This window comes from Condylura cristata, unplaced genomic scaffold, assembly GCF_000260355.1.
Source record: "Condylura cristata isolate star-nosed mole 26May11 unplaced genomic scaffold, ConCri1.0 scaffold00011, whole genome shotgun sequence".
Lineage (NCBI taxonomy): Eukaryota > Metazoa > Chordata > Mammalia > Eulipotyphla > Talpidae > Condylura > Condylura cristata.
The window spans coordinates 36,114,580-36,132,296 of record NW_004567112.1 but is presented as its reverse complement, the minus strand read 5'-3'; the positions used below and the strand labels follow the sequence as shown (position 1 = coordinate 36,132,296).

The window sequence follows — 17,717 nt, the reverse complement described above, 5'->3', positions numbered from 1 at the left end:
TCCCCCTACAGCCGTGTGGGCGGGGTCAGTGTGTATTTCAGGGGGTGGGGCCTAGCTATAGGGCCAATGGCTGAGGATGGGAGAGGCACGGACTGGGCGGAGTCGGGGGGCGGGGTTAGGAGGCAAATGAGGCCGTGCGGCAGGGAAGGGGCGGGGCTAGAGTGCCAAAGGGGTGGGGCGCGAGCTGGCTCCGAAGTAGGGTGGGAGCGTGAAGATGGCAGCTGCTGAGGAAGAACCAAAGCCCAAAAAGCAGAAGGTGGAGGCTCCGCGAACGCTGAGGTGAGCGCAACCTGACATAGGGTGGAGGGAGACGGTGCCTGCCTTTAACCAGACCCCACGTGGGGTTGCATGGCCCGGGCGGTGGGTGGTGTCTTGGCTGCCGGCGTGGGGCCAACGTGCAGGACCCGCAGCTTGGAGAGCTGCCGGGTTGGCTGCTGTCCCTTGCTCGGAGCCCGCCGGGTTTGTCTGACCAAGTAGCGGTCTGCTCCGGAGCTGCTCCGAACACCCTTGACCAATCCGAGCGTCGGACGGAGGGGGGCCGTACCCGCTGTGGGCAGCTGCGGGCGCCACGTGGGAGCCAGCTCCGGCTGGGCTGCTGCGACCCTGGAGGACCGGACCAGAGGAGAGTCATACTCGGTCAACATATCTTTCCTGGGGAATAACGAGGAGAGCGAGAGAATGCTTTACTCTGAGGCAAAGACAAAAATGATGGATATTATTTGTAAAGTGTTGCGGGAGGGCTCCTTCATCTTTTCCGGGCGCACTCTGAAAGTTGGCACCTTTGAAGACCTAACTGAAACCCCAGATCCCGCCGCTGAGGCTTGGCGCCAACGGCATTTGGCTGAGTGTTAGGAAAGGTTGATTTTTCTTTGCACTTTTTGGAAAATTTTCCTTCCCTAACACCTGCTTCACATGTAGTTGATGCTGCAACTTTACTTATTAAAAGTTTTTTTTGGTTGTTAAAATCATTCCTTCCTAATAAGTGTTAAGTGCACCCTGCACAGTCCTTGATTTTGAAATGTTCGTTGGAAGGCAGTAATTTTCTATCTAAAAATAGATACATCAAACTGATTTAAAACTGTTGGGAACTTCTGATTATACAAGACAAATCTCATTTCTTCCTGCATCGCCTTTCTTCATTTCTGAAAGAATGAATCATTCACTATTGAAGAGAAAAGGTTACTTAGGTCCTAGTGGTGTGTTCTGTTGTTCTGAATACCTGTCAATTCCTTCAGTGTATTCTCATTACCATCAACAGGTTAGTGTACCTATGTTATTCCTAGAAAATAAACTTTCTTTTTAAAATAAATCAGGATGTTTTATTTTTGTTGTAAGCCTTTAAACTATATTTGGAGTAAAGCAAAGATTTTTGAATCAGGCCTACTTGTGTTCAAGGCATGTGCTTTCCTTCCGCAGCCCATTATTAATTTCCTTAAAAGGCACCTCCTTCACAAAGCTCATTCTCCTAAACTGGAAGACAGATGCAGTTTTTCCCTACCATCCTGGTAAACATACGGCTCTTAGATTTTCCTATGCTGACCCATTTTCAAAACTCTTTTCCTATTTACAGATGAGTAATTGAAGCCCAAATGAAACAGTTAAGAAATTGAAATGTGAAACCGGAGCGTCTGGGTAGTAGTTATTGTTTGATTGACTTGTGCATACTTTTATATAGTTACCCAAGTTGTGATTTTCTTTGCTGATGCATTAAAAATTAATAACTATTAATAATATGTTTGATTCTTAGGTATGTATGTGCTAACGACTGTTTCAGCACTTTACTTAAAGTCTTTTTTTTTTTTTTAAAGATTTATTTATTTATTCATATGGAACTGGGGTACAAGCCAGAGATGTGGAGGGTGAGAGGATTCACTAGAGACAGAGAAGAGAGCAGAACAGGCAGATGGATGAAGTACACTGCTGAGGGGAGCAGCGGGCTGGTCGGGTCAGGAGAGGTCTGCTGAGCCATGTGGATCTCCTGGGCAGGCAGGAATCAAACTCATGCAGAAATGGCTTTAGCTTCTTAGTGCTGTGCTTTAACCTGCTGCACCACCAGGGAGGGCCTATTTTAAGTCTTTTAATCCTACAACTCCACAAGGTTCATATTAAAATTGACTCCATTTCACCAACATGGAAACGGGCCCTGAAAAGGTTGAAAAAATTGATTAAGGTCACCTACCTTAATAAGGTCACCTACCTAATAAGCGATGGAATTCAGGTTTTAATTCAAGTATTCTGATTCCAAGTTTGTATTTAATACCATGCTATACTTATCAAGCAATATGTTAAAAATAGTCCTAGTTAACTAACTGTAAACTCAGTTTTTCTCTACTTTTTTTTTTAAACTTGTTTTTGTGTAGAAAAACTGGGATACGGGCCAGAGGGAAGGGGTTGAGAGGATTCACCAGAGACAGAGTGGGGAGCAGAACAGGCAGAGGTACTGAAAATATACTGGTCAGAGATTGAACTCAGGGTCCACAGTGGTAGCACTGACACTTAACCCACTAGGGAAACCCTTGGTCTTGTTTTGCTCTGGTTAGTATGCATAAATTTTTATACTGCTGTAATATACTAGCCTATGAAACATAATAATTCTTTCTTATATTTTGTATGTGATTAGTATCTGCTTAAAACTTGTGAAATCCTTAGGCAACTAAAACTCATTTTATGCAATCTCTACTACCATACGTGGATACGAAATTAAATGATTAGCCACTTGAGTACTGGGACAGATTGTTTAATTTTGTGTGAAGACCTCTTGGGATTGACTGCTGCTTTCACTATATCAGTTTGGCTTTCATGGTTGCAGCATGATGAAGTACTTTGTGTTTAGACTGCCTGCATTATGATGGCTTGCGTGGCAGCTAGGGGTCTAGCTACCAGTTTTGATTAGCTTTTTTTTTTTTAAGATTTAGTTTTATTTGTTCATGCATACAAGAACTGGGGTGTAGGCCAGAGTTCTTGGGGGGAGGGTGAGTGGATTCACCAGAGAGTGGAGAGCAGAACAAGTGGGTCTATTGAAATACACTGCTGAGGGGAGCATCAGGCAAGACAGGAGACATCTGCTGCTCCTTATGTGTGTCAGCTCCCTGGCTGGGGATCAAACTCATGCTGCAGTGGCTGGTGATAATTTGATAGCGCTGAAACTTTAAATCCTGTGCCACCAGGCAGGCCCAGTTTTGGTTAACTTTTGAGAATGACTTAAAAGGTCATAATTGAATGTGTAGAATCAGCCAGAGGGGACAAATAAATTTATGGGACTTTTGCAGGTGTTAGGGAAAGGACTTAGGACTTTGTCAGAAGTTTAGTTAGCTCTTGGGTAATAGTTATCAGCCAGAGAGAATTCTCTCTTCCCCCTTCCCCCTTCTTCCATACCATCAAGAGACATTTGGAGACAATTTTGGTGGGAGTGCTACTTATGTCTAGAAGGTGGAGTTCAAGAATACTGCTAAACATTTTGCAATGCACAGGAAACTACAATGCACAGAATTATGTGAACAAAATTGACAATAGTGTTGAGATTGAAAAAAGTGTTCTAGGGAAGAACATCTGATAAATCTAGACTTCCTTTCTCAAAGAGTCATTATTTTTCTAGACTGGATTGCATTTCAGAGACTGCAGCAGTTATTAAAATTACAATGAAATATTAGGTAGGGAAACAGAAGGGAACATTGAGTGCCAGGCATTATAGTAGGTGCTTTACATATGCTATGCCATTTAATCAGTGGGGTAGGAGTGATGATAGCTGTGTTACAGGTGAGTTATTTAGTGCTGAAAAAAGTCAAGAGGCACTTTGGGAGCTATTCCCTAGTTGAAGATGTTCTGTAATTACCTTTATTTAGGGCCACCTAGTTTTTTTTTCCTTTGGACTTCCCATCCAACTTCATTTCTTTAGCAGTTGTCTCTAAGAGGGTAGTTTCTTCCAAGACTTGCTGAACACATACTATGTCTATTCTTTTAGTCAGTTTTTCAAGTGCCTGATATTTTGGACATGGTCCTAAAAATCAGGCATGTACATAGAGAGTGATGAGACTCAGATGCTATCCTTCCTTTGGGAAATGAGTAGAGTTTGGGAAAAATGATACCTGAGTGTTCTGAAAAATAATGAGGCATTAAACAGGGGATGAAGTAGAATATCTGACTTTATAGGAAAGTGTGTTTGGAGGTAGAGATCTCCTTCTATTGGGAGACTACAGATGGTTTTGTCTGAAAGTAGACAAGGCATAGGGGGCCCAGGCTTTGTACTGGGCACGTTGGCATGTGTGATCTTTCCATCTCTATATCCTTCAGGCCTACACTGAATAACATTGAATAAGAAATGAACCTGATCTTTCTATCTGGAATATGGCTCCACTTCCCTTCCATTGATTAAAATCCTGACTGTGCAAAGTATTCGTAGTTAAGTAAGGAGAAAAAAAGACAAAGATTCAAAATTAAAAAGAACTTCCTGGTAAGGATGGAAGCCACTGGTTATGAGTATGGTCTCTAGTATCAAATATCTGGTGTCGTTTATTCTTTGCCTTAGTTAGCTGGTATTTTGGAGAGGACTGCTTATTGATGGCATGCCTTTGTTTTCTCACCTATAAAATGAATATAATAGTGTCTACCTGAAAAGATTTTTGAAAAAACTTCATGAGAAAATAAATATAAAATTGGTATATTATAAGTCTACAATCAATGTTAACTATTATTATTTTGGTACTGTTTGACCTGCTTTGGTTTCCTACTTTGCTTAAAACACAGCAATTACAAATTAAAAGAAAAAAAATGAAAAGATATAGCTACAGACAGTAACAAGATAAACATCCCCAGAAACTAACACAGCAAGGAAACATGCAGTTGGACTGTAGGTTGAGGTACTGGTGGAAACAGCTCTACTCAGGCGAGGTGGGATCAGATTTACCAGATGAAACAGGGAACTGAGGTGTGGCTGGTAGTGTCTACTCCTGACTGTTACTTTAAAAAGTGGGACCTGAAGTTGCACAGAGGTGGCCTAGCTGCCAGATGGCTCAGAGTTAGGAACTGTAATTTTCCCCCCTATCATGTAGTAGAAGAACACAAAACTTCAAGGTCATGGGCTCTGGGAAAGTCTAAGCCTGTGAGCATATGGAGATGACTGTTACTTAGAATAAACATAACCAACCACAGGGAAATAAATTCACTCAAAATGAAATGAAATTATTAGAGCAGTTTCAAAATACAAAGATTAAAAAAGATTTACAAAGATTAAAAAAGTAACTAGCTATATATATATTGTGAGCCTCCTTGGTGGCCTAGGGCTTAGTTCTCAGTGCTGTCATCTCTCTGGCCTGAGTTCAATCCCTGGCCAGGTTGCTCGCTTACATATGGGACAGCAGACCTCTGCTGTCTCACCTACTGCTCCCCCATCACTGTATTTTGGTAGATCCACCTGTTCTGTTCTCCACTCTGACTCTGATGAATCCTCTCACCCCCTGTACCTCTAGCCTGCACCCCATTCTCCTATGGAAATATAAATAAAAATTCAAAAATAAATAGTAAAAAAAGAAAGTGATCAAAACTAGGTAGATATATAAAAATAGCTATATAAAAGAAAAAATGGCATTTTTGAAATAAAAACTCTACACCAAACATTTCAAGGATAAATTGATGAGTTGAAAGAGAGTGCTGAGTAATTCACCCAGATATAGTATAGAGAAATTGAGATATGAAATATAAATTGGAAAAAATATATACATTGATTAACAACAACTACATCTGGCAGAGTTCCAAAAGGAAGGAATAATGTATATAATGAGTAGTCCACAATGGAAGAAATGATAGCTGAAAAATTCCCAGACTTTTCTTTATTTTTAATTTTTCCAACTTTTATATACTGAATATGTATATTAGAACTTGTGATTTTTAAATGGACAAACTTGATGTGCTTGAATACATATTTTGGCCAAACACTGGGTGACATTTAGCTAAATGTCATCATTACAAAATGGACTCCTGAAATGTCAAATAAATATAAAACTTTTGAAAAGAACTACTATGATTTTATTACATGTTGTAATCTTTCCATGTATTTATCTGAAATCTCAAGATCTGTGAAAACTGGAAGCTTTAAAAATAATTGAAAGGAGGGCCTCCTCTTTAAATGCAAGCATCTAAAGTGCAGCACTATGAAACTATCCTCTGCCACTGCCACAGTGTTCCATCCCAGGCCAAAGAGGTGACCCACATGGCACCGCAGACCTCTCCTGTCTCTCCCGCTGCTCCTCTCAGCAGTGTATTTTGCTTAGTCTACCTATTACTTTCCCCACTCTGTCTCTGGTGAATCCTCTCTTTCTCTCCCTCTCTCTCACACACACCCCTTCCTATGCATAAATAAATAAATCTTAAAATACAGTTGAGATGGATTAATTTGGTAGCAACACTTAAACTGATATGAGACTCTGTAGTATTTACTTTCTGACAGAAAGGTGTATGTTTTGCTGTGGAAATATTAGTCTGTTAATAGTGTGCTAAATGAAAGCTTTGTGGGCGCTTTACAAAATATATAGTAAGTAAAGTTTGTTATCTTCATAAAATCCATAATTTTTGAATTCCATAAAATTCTGGCTTCAAAACAAAGCTTGCCCTAAGGAATAATAAAGGGAGTGTGAACCTTTATTGAAATTTAAATATTCAGTTTTTAAAGGCTGTGTGTAAACTCTAATTTTTCATCTTAGTAGGTTGCTAGATTTTCCCTATTGTCCCTACTATTCACTTTTGAGATACTAAATTGATGCATATTTCAAAGATCTCTTTTTAGTACAATACTGGTACTATTTATGTCATTGAGTTAGTAGGCTTTTCTTTCTGCAATCATAACTGACTAATAGAACTTCAACTCTTAAACTTGAGGTTTGGAAGTGTATTTCACTGAAGTGGTCTCACAAACTAAATTTGACTTACTGCTCAAAAAAGATAAATTCCTTATATTTTCCAAAGAAGATTTAAGGATGTTGCTCTCACATGTTTTGCTTCTGACATTTCTGTTTGTACTTGTGCCTTCATACAATTATTTTTTTTAATGTATTTATCTAGAAAGCTATGTAATTGATTTTCAATATAAGAACACCTGACATTCCATTTTGTATTTTGACTTTATTGCATGCAGGATGATTTCAGTATCTTCTGTAGAACAGAGTAAGAAAATATATACAGCAACTGTCATATAAACAATTATTGCCTTCTCAAGGCACATCAGTTAGGTTACTTTATTAACAATATCACTATTTTGTCAGCAAGTCTCATTTAGTTATTAGTAAATCCTGCTATTCTGCTGTGTTACCTGAAACACAGGATTATAGATATGAAGGTAGCTTGTGTGATCATTGTCAATCATAAAATTAAGGCTAATAGGAAATGGTATTGAATTGGTTACTTCGCTATTTACCTTTGCGAGGCTGAGGCTGAACTTCAGTATTTCCTTAGTAGAGCAGTTTTTAAGTCCCTAAGGGACTCTATTCACTTAACTGGTAAGTCTAGAGAAATGTGAATCATTCTATAGTGTATCTTTACTTCTAATGTTCTGTGGTCTTGGATTCTTTTCTTACACAGTCCATCTCAATGTAACAGGAAAGATGGCATTTTTCAACCCTAAGCCATCATTTTTTGAGCCCAATAGAAGAGACTTTAATACATCCATGTATTAGTTTTGAGAATGCTCTGAACATTCCTACCTAGCTAGGCTACACACCCATCATAGCAATGGCCACACATCAGAAGTGAGGATTTTGACCAATTGCGGAAGCATATGGGTTTATGAACCAGTCATATTTGTATATGTGGTGGAGAAGATGGATGTTGAGGAGGACACTAAGTCACTTCCACCAAGAGTGATGTGGTTTCATTCCCCCAGCAAGAGAAAAATCTATTATAGTATGTTTAGAAAATATTTATGAAAACAAGAAAGCCACCCACTCATCCTCAAGGTCCAGCCAAAGTCTGCTCTATAAAACTCGCCTACTTATCCAAGCTGGATATGACTCCTCTGACTGTTTGCATTATTGTTAGGTACAGTATGTACATGTTTTATCTCGCCTATTTCTTCTTGAAGCCAGGAAACTAGTTTTAGAAATTTTAATGTCTCATAACTAATTACTTCATTAAAACATAATAGTCTCTAAGTTTTTGTTGAGTGAATGAATTCTTAACTCTTTATAAAAATGTTTTAAGGTTATATTTACAGTATTCATTGGTAAAAAATGGATTCATGGATAGCTGTAAATTCTTACCTATTTATGAGAGTTTTTTGAGAGGACCTTATCTGAAAACACTTTATGGCTTTTGTTCTATGTGTCTTTCATTTTTCTCATTGCATGCAATGAGCTTCTGTGCAAAATAAATCTAATACTCAAGTACAGTAGAGGCAAAGAAGTGCTCTAATACTGCATTTCTGTTCTTTCTGATAATTCCTATAAGCTTTGACTATAATAATTCTTTATTGAATTTTTCCTGGGGAAAAAATTCTTTCAAAATACACTTCTATATAAACAGTAACATTTTATTAAGGACCTATGATCATTGTTTTCTTCTTGCTAATATAGAATTGTTTATTTGGTGGGGGGTGATATATCATTGATTATCAGGTTTGTATTTATTGACCATCCTGAAGAGGTCACTGAAGACAAAATATAGCAGAACCATCAAATTCAGTGGTCTTAAACTTTTCAAATACCTTTAGGTTTAGGGGCTCTGTGATGGTTGGCACAAGGGATTAAGTCTCAGCACTATCAGTTATTGCCAGCTTCTGCAGCATGAGTTCGATCCCCAGCTAACCCACTTGGTGTAGCAGACCTCTCCTGTCTCTCCTGCTGCTCCCCTCAGCAGTGTATTTCAGTAGATCAACATGTTTTTGGTGAATCCTCTCACCGGCCACAACTCTGGCCTACACCCCATTTCTTGTATGCATAGAGAAATAAAAATAAATCTTAAAAAAAAAATCCTTAGGATTAATACTAACACAATAAACTATGTCTTATTCACTGAGCTCTAGATCTTGAAGTCTGAAAAACCATGTTTTTGACTAAACAAATTCAATTGCAAGAAAATTACTCTTTAAAAACAAGCAGTTAAAAGGTGTTGTCTTTGGCCCTCCCTGGTGGCACAGTGGTTTAAAGCACAGCACTGAGAAGCTAAAGCCACCCCCTCATGAATTTGATTCCAGCCTGCCCAGAGGTGACCACATGGTGTGGCAGACCTCTCCTGGCCTGCCCGCTGCTCCCCTCAGCAATGTTCTTCATAGATCTGCCTGTTCTGCTCCCTGCTCTGTCTCTGGTGAGGCCTCTCGCTGCCCCTGAGCCTCTGGCCTGTACCCCAGTTCTGTATGAACAAATAAATAAATCTTTTTTTTTTTTTTAAAAGGTGTTGTCTTTGAAGCTAAGCCACATAAATTTGAGCGTTTTTGTTGTTTCATAGCATGTCTGAGGAATTATAGATTTATCCCAAAATAGAGTTTTTGAGAAACTTTTTCCTACACAGCTGAGATCTTAGATATCATTTTTAGTTATTAGCTTTTTTGATGACTAGAGGTGTTAAGCTGTAGAAGTGACTCGGATTTACACCCTTCTTTATGTCCTCATACACTCAAGATGAACTGATTATATTACAATTTAACATGAGATAGATGTCGATGCACATTAAATTATGCTGACAAAAGTCTCCTTAGCCTTGTTTTACTTAGCACATCTCATCTGAAAATATAGTACTTAATTCTTTAAATTTGAAATACTATAGTAAAACATACATTGTTATTTTCATTTAAAGGTACCAAATGTTTAGTAATAAAATTTATATTTTAGGGGGACCTTCCTGGTGGTGCAAGAGGTTAAAGTTTTAGTGCACTATCAAGCTAAGTAGCATGAGTTCAATTCCTGGCCAGGAAGCTGACCCTCATATGGCACAGCAGATCCCTTCTGCTTATTTGCTGTGCCCCCCTGCTTACCTGCTGCTCCCCTCAGTGTATTTCATTCAGTCTGTCTATTCTGCTCCCCACTCTGTCTCTGGTGAATCCTCTCGCCCTGGCTCCCTCCCCCCACAACCCGCTGCACCTCTGGCTAACCTCCCAGTTCTTGTTTGCATAAATAAATAAAAATAAAACTTAAAAAATAGCATTTTAGTAAAAAATAAATTAATAATTTATGTTTTGGAGGAAGGGAATATAAGTTCTCTAATTGGTAAGTTTGTGCATTCATTCCTGTTTGAGTATTATAAGAGACATACATATTTCTGTAGAGAAATAAGTAAATTTCTAGACTTCTAAGCACTGATCCTTAGTTATCTTTGTTTAGCCTGCTAGGTTAGACATGAATTTCTTCTTTAGCATTCTTCTAGATTTAGCACAAACCACAAACAAGGGAGAGAGGAGTACATTTTCCCACTGATAGAAACACACACACATACCACAGCTCAGCGATCTTTGACCTCAGTTCTATGGGAAACGTAACAAACTACATTCCTGAGAGGACTTGTTAATACCCTGTAGATATTAAGTCAGGCAGGGTTCTATTTCTTTTTAGCCAAGATGGTGAGTCTTTAAACTATTGAAACAGGTTAAATCTGGCACCCCTATCCTTTTCTTTGGAGAAACTACTTTGGTATTTCCAAAGGTTGCTTGGAAATACTGAGGAAAGTGGGTGGGGGGCTGGGAGGGGGGGTGGAAGAAAAGGTGAGAGAATGTGAATCCCAGGTAGGGTGGCACTTCCCAGAACTGAGTTTTCCTGCAAATCATGGAACTGGGGTGTGATAACAGCAAATCTCAGAATTAGTGGGTTTGAAATTATAGTTCACAATTTCTTGAAAACTCTTTGAACATGTTTTAGGCTCTAGAGTGTTATTACCTGATGAGGTTATTCATAAGCAGGGTCTAAAGTTTACACTGTGCAGTTGAGAGAAGCCTAGAAGGGTTAAGTGATCAGTCAGTTAACAGGACTAATTAGTTAAATAAATATTGTGTATCTGAGGCAAGATTTGATACCAAATAGTAAGTTTTCTATTCTACCACTTAGAAAAAAGAAACAAAGTAGTGGTTTTCTTTCATATATTTTTTTTAAAAGAATAACATTTAAAGAATGTATCAAACATTTTCACATGCTTTCTCTTATTTAATCCTAGCAAAGGCTACCAGGTAACTGTTTTCAGCTGAGAAAAATAGACCTAGAGAGGTTAAGGTCCTTCAATAGTGAGCCCACATTTCACTCAGCACCTCTGATCACATTTCTTGCTCTTTGTATTACACTATGAAGCTACAATTTGAGAACTTGTTAGAGTAAGTTCTGTCTGTGGTAGATAGCCATTGTTTAAAGAAATTATGTGGCAGTATATTTAGTAACTTTGTTTTGGATGTTTTCTTACTACCTTTCCCCTACCTCCCAAGCATATATAGCCTCTTATGGGATATATGTAATGATAGGCTTTGCAAATTGATTGCTCATTGAATTTATTTTAGGCAAATTTCATCTTATTTTAGTACTTTTAGTTTCAGTTAGAATATTTAGTCATTGTTTGAACTATAATGGGAATCAACAATGGATTAAAAAAATTAACCAGGTTCTTAAAAAATGTATTGCTATGTTACACATTAAACAAATGCTAGTAATCTTCTAAAAAACTATCAATCTTTTAATACTCTTAATAATTTACAGTTCTATAAAAATGTTCTACAGATCTGAAATGGGAATGAGAGAACTCATTTTTTTTTAAAGATTTATTTATTTATGCATGCAGAGCTGGGGTACAGGCCAGAGGTACAGGGACCATGAGAGGATTCACCAGAGATCCAGTGTGGAGCAGAACAGGCAGATCAATGAAGTACACTGCTGAGGGGAGCAGTGGGTGAGACAGGAAAGGTCTGCTGCGTCATGTGGATCACTTCCCTGGCCCAGGATCATACTTGCACTGAAGCAGCTGCGGCTAGCTTGCATAGCTTGCAGTGCTGCTTCTTAACCCAATATGCCACCAGGGAGGGCCAAAAGAATTGATTTTCATTAAAAATGACCTACAGTCACAATTAGTCTAGGACTGCTTACCAAAAAAAAAAAAAAGAGCAGGCTTTTAAGGGAAATGATAGACTGTTCCATTAGCCTAGTTTTAAGAATAGGAATACTATATTTTATTAAATTCAACTGATATTTAAAAATCATAACTTCATAGTGTTTGATAACCTGAGGGAAAGGAAAGTAGGAGGAAAATAGATCTGTGAGCAGGAAAGGGGAGGTATAAAAGGTGGTAAAAAAAGAAAAAGTTTGAATTCTTAGCTTTTTCTTTCTCAGCTTTTTACTCAGCTTTGAGGTGTCTATGTGAGTTTGCAAGAAATTTTTTGTTATGAACTGTAACACTTACGTGCTGTTGGTGTGAGGAAAAGAGCTTGGGGCTAGGAATCAGGAACCTGTGTCCTAGTAAGTTTTGTGTCTAGATTTGTTTGTGCATTCATACAAGTCTGTAAAGGAGCTGGGTGTTGCGCAACTGATACTTCATTTTTGAACAATGATCAGATTCTCCCCTCAGATGTAATTCCCATAATTCTCCTGCAACCATATCATCTATGAACTATCACTATATTCCCTTGTGCTTTTCTCTCCTCTGTTTTGACACCCCTTTCCCTTGCTGTATGCTTTAGATCTATGGTCAGCTTACTCGTTTTATCCTTTCTTTTATTTTAAAGGATTTACTTATGCATGCAAGAGCTGGGATGCAGGCCAGAGGTGCCAAGGGAGAGAGGATTCACCAGAGACAGAGTAGGAAGCAGAACAGGCAGACTGACTGAAATACACTGCTGAGGAGAGCAGTGGGAGAGACAGGAGAGGTCTTTTGAGTCATGTGGGTCACCTCTGGGACTGAGGATCAAACTCATACTTCAGTGGCAGTAAATAGCCTCATAGTGCTGTGACTTAATCCCTTATTATCTGTATTACCCATTTAAGTGAGACCATCCAATTATTGTCTTGTCCTCTGACTTATTTCAGCTATTATAATTCCTTCAGCTATATTCATGTTGCTGTAATTGGCATGAGTTAATCTTTTTGATCACAGAGTAATATTCCATTGTGTAAATATAGCACAATTTTTTCATTCATTCATTCCATTGGGGTATTTGAGTTGTTTCTGTATCTTGCAGCAAACATAAGAGTGAAGGTTTCCTTTTGAATTAGTGGTTTTGTGTCCTTTGGGATGATTACTAAGAGTGGAAGTGCTAAATCAAAAAGTAGATTCATTTTTAGTGTTCTGTGGAATCTCCACCCAGCTTTTCATAGTGGCTGGACCACAGTTGGTATTTTTTTTTTTTTAAGATTTATTTATTTGTGTATGCAGAACTGGGGTACAGGTCAGAGGTGCAGGGGCAGTGGGAGGCTTAACCAGAGACAAAGTGGGGAGCAGAACAGGCAGATCTATGAAGTACACTGCTGAGGGGAGTAGTGGACGGGTCAGGAGAGGTCTGCCGAGCCATGTGGATCTCCTCCAGGGCAGGCAGGGATGGAACTCATGAGGAAGTGGCTTTAGCTTCTTAGTGCAGTGCTTTAACTGCTGCACCACCAGGGAGGGCCCCACAGTTGGTATTTTATAAAAGGTAGATAGATTTCCTATCAGTGCACTGATTATAGTGAAACATTGTTTCTGCTATGGTTACAATGAGGTTGCAAAGCAAATGGTATTTTTCAGAGGGAGTTTGGTTTTCTCAACCAAAATTTAGTGATTTAAAATAACAATCATGTCATAAGATCTCATGACTTTGTGGGTCAGGAATTCAGAAACAGCTTATCAGGTTGATTCTTCTGGCTTGTGTTGTAAATAGGGTCATTTGGAGGTATTTAGCTAACAACAGGTCTGATCTGTAGCATTTAAGTGCCTTTATTCACTTGCTCATCTTTGGTGACAAATGCTGGAAATTTCAGTTCAACTGGGCACCTGTTCCTCTTGATGTAGTGTGAAGGCCTCTTCATACATTCTTGTAGTTCAACTTTTTACATAGCTGGCTGGGACTCCAGGAGACCTAAGCAGAACTGGCAGTCCACTTCTTGTTAATCTGAAATCTGGTCTAACACCAATGCTCTATTGATCAAAGAAGTCACAGGGTAATTCAAATTCAAGGGGAAGAAACATAGACCTTTAATCTTCAAGAAAGTATGGCTATTTTTTAATAGCCATAATTATGGAATTATGGTAAATTAATTTAGAAAAGCATGATTAATAACAAATAAACTTTTAATTCTCTTATTCCCCCTTGAAAGATGAGGGAATATAAACATTGGGGCTGTATTTATTTTGGTTTCAAAGTTCAACATTCAATTTAAATATGTAGATTATTTTTCCTTGTAATACTGAATGCTTTTGGTTATTGAAGAAAGTGTTTAAGGTTTAAAAATATCTATAGGGTCAGGGTCTTAAAGTTGCTACCTAATACTACCTAAAGTCTATTTGGCATGCCAAGGGAGTTGCCTTTTTACAATACCTGAAAATTACCTTCGAATTACTTCTTTTACATGCAGTCTGAAGCTATTATGTTTTTATTGAAACTTGAAAGAGTGAGAAATCTTTTCCTTTCCCTTCCCAGTCCCACTTTTCACCAAAACCAAACCAAACAATAATTTTTTTTTAAATTGGTACCATTATTTATAAAGCAGTCAGGTAGAAATAGTTATAAAGACTTTCTTTTAAGCAAAACTTTGTCTTCAATTTGGGATGGTATTTATCTTATGTACAAAGTGGTAGTTATTAGGCATTAGAAAAAAGATCTACTCAAGAACTTTATAAGTCCTTTCACAAGACAGAACCTTTTCTGAACAAGTGGCTTCAGCATCTGAGACTTGAGAGATCTTGACAGCAAATAATATGTAATTTTTATGGACACCTAAATTTGATTTGCATAATCTATATATGTTTGGCATAGGGGATTTATTTGGCTTTAGCCGTATGCTACTTATTGTGTGCTTCAGTTTCTTACTGAGCAGTTGAAGTGTTTTTATTTATCAAAATTGCTGTTGTGATTTTGACAGAATTGTCAAAATGAAATATAAGAAATGATTCTTTGTGACAGGACTCTTGTAAATTAAAGACAAAAATGGATAGATTCATTGGTTCTTCAGATTTAATTTATATATGAACATAGATGTAAAGCAAAGCAGTTTCTGAAAGTATTTCATATGGTGCTCCAGTTAATCAGAAAACACACTGGATTATTTCATTTTTGGGTGGTGAAATCAAAGTGTGGCATTCTGAAAAATGGATATTTGTAAATAGGTCAGACTTATTTCAGACTATTGGGTTTTATTCTAGTGACTTTGTAGAGAGTGGCAAATAGCCCCATTTCTGAAGTTAGAGTACCAAAGTCCAGATTTTTTGTTTTGTAATGTTTGGCTTTGAGCAAATTATTTTAATCTCTTTGACTTGAAATATCTTCATTTGTGAAATGATGGTAAGTTATTTCCTGGAAGGATTGTAATGCCAATGGATCATAATTTGAAGATATATAGCATGCTGTCTGGTATGTATTAAGCACTGAGTAAATTTTACCCTTTATTTTATACACACATACCACCTATGGCTATTCTAGTAACTGCCAAGGTAGAATGGCTCACTTTTTACAGCATGTTGTTCAACTGATACTGTATATACAGTTCTGGAAATTTATTTTTAGTTTTTCAATAGAAAACAGTTGGCATTATGGAGTTAAAAACAAAACAAAACAAAACAAAAACCTGTTTTCCCAAGTCTCTAGCTCCATCCCGCATCTCCTCCAAAACATCTTCTAAATTTCTCTCTTGCGATTTACCTTAGCAGCATCATTTAGCAAGTGTAGTTCAAATTTACCTGTTAGTGTTAAATCTAGGCATTACTTTTTATTTTCTTTTCCTTAGTCCCCTTGTCTAGTCTGCCAGCCAGTCCTATCATTCTATCACCAACATGTCTAACTACTTCTCTCTGTGTTCATCACTGTTTTCATGGTTCAAACCACTGCTATTTGTCATCTGTAATACTGCATAAAGCTGGTCCTACTTTTGTGCTCCTGCTGTACATTCAGTACTATATCCAGGGTGATCTTTTATTTACTTTTTTCTGAGTTGGGTTTTGTTTTGTTTTTCTCAAGGGCATCTTTTAAAACAAAGCAACATCATGTCATTCCTCTGTTTAAAACAATTATAGTGACTTCCTGTCATGCTTCTAATGAAATAAAAAACATCTTCAGGCTCATAAAAGCTAAGATGATTTGCTTTTTTTCCCTCAGCACAAACCATTATCTCTCAGGCCTTTTTTCCTTACTAGGCTTTCTGTTGCCATTTTGATGCTGTGTCTGGAATGCCCTTTCTACATTTGGCTGTTGTCACTCAGCTTTTCCCCTGCTCAAGGCCTTCCCTAACTGCCCAGTTTATAGGAGCCTTAGAAAAAGGCTATATTGATCTATTGCTTTAAAATCTCTGCTTAAAGCTCTTGTGATATTTGATATTTCTTTCATTATTCTTCTGTATCCCTCACTATAACACAAATTCTATGAGGGCAGCTAATGATTGTTGCTGAGTTTCTTGTGTCTTGAGCGTGCATGTTAAATAAATATTTGAGTTATTAAGTGAATGATTCCTAAATGCCTATTTGTTAAATACTATAGACCAGTTCTGTGGTATTTTCAAAAATGATAAAAACAAGAACATTCCCTTAAATAGAAAGATGGACCTCCTAAGGGCTATCATCTAATCTGTGGTGTCTTTTAGACATTTTTGTGTTAAAAGACATTTTATGTCATGAATTGATTATGGTGTTTAACTGTATCATTTAAAAATATTAAAATAACAAAATTCACCCAAGTAAATTTCAAGATCTAATTGGCTTTATTAACTGACTCATGAACAAGGCAGCATCCCATCTAGCATGCAGAAAGGACCTTTAAAGAAATACAGAATAGCAGGTTTTTATAGCCAGATAGAGGATGTGATAAGGGAAGTGGGACTTGTTTCAGGCAGGATTATCTTTCTTGGGGGGGGGGGGACGGACACAGGGGATCTTCTAGGCATATTTCCTCATTATTGCTGACCAGGAAACCCCAGCTTCCTAGATTAAAGATTATATTTCGGTTACACTTCTGGGAGATGTTAAAAACTACTTTGAGGTAAGGTATTAAGCTTAGGCTAGCTGATGTGGGGCTTAGTACAAATGATTCCATTTTGGGTCTGTTGTTTCTCTCTCCTTTTTTTAACACTTCTTTTTGTCTAACCCTGCTTAGCTGAGAGATTTGCTAAAATTGATACAACTCTCAACTGTCACATTACAGTTCTTGCAGTTTTTACTGATTCTCTGCATGGTATTTCTAAGTCAGGGCATCTTTTGCTGAATTTCTGATATTCATAGGCCAAGACTATAGAGTCACATTCTGTATGTTGGTCATTCTCCTCATTCCATTTCTTTCTTTTTTATTTATTTTATTTTATAACAGTTTATTTTTACATCATTTTGTACATTTTTTTTCCATCTCAATTGTAATCCCCGCGGGTTTCCCATCACCAAGTCACCCGTGTGCCATCACCATAATCCCGTGCACTTCCCTCCCCCACTCCACCCCCGCAAAATGTCTCTGATATATGGTTGTTCATTATTTTTGTTATTTTCTCGCCTAGTCCATTATACTCCTGCTATGAGTGAAACCATTGGTATTTTTCTTTCTCTTTCTGGCTTATCTCACTAAGCATGATCTTTTCCAGCTCCATCCAAGTTGCTGCAAA

The 17,717-nt window shown here is 37.9% G+C and overlaps 1 protein-coding gene across 1 annotated transcript in view; it reads left to right on the top strand.

Moving 5' to 3' along the window:
- Positions 1–148: 148 nt before the first annotated feature.
- The window catches only part of ADK (adenosine kinase), a 387,062-nt gene continuing 369,493 nt past the window's right edge, over positions 149–17,717 (top strand). The window contains exon 1 of the mRNA XM_004680753.2: positions 149–279. Coding sequence (XP_004680810.1) covers positions 215–279 — 65 coding nt within the window. The 5' untranslated portion in view covers positions 149–214. The remainder of the gene's footprint in view (positions 280–17,717) is intronic.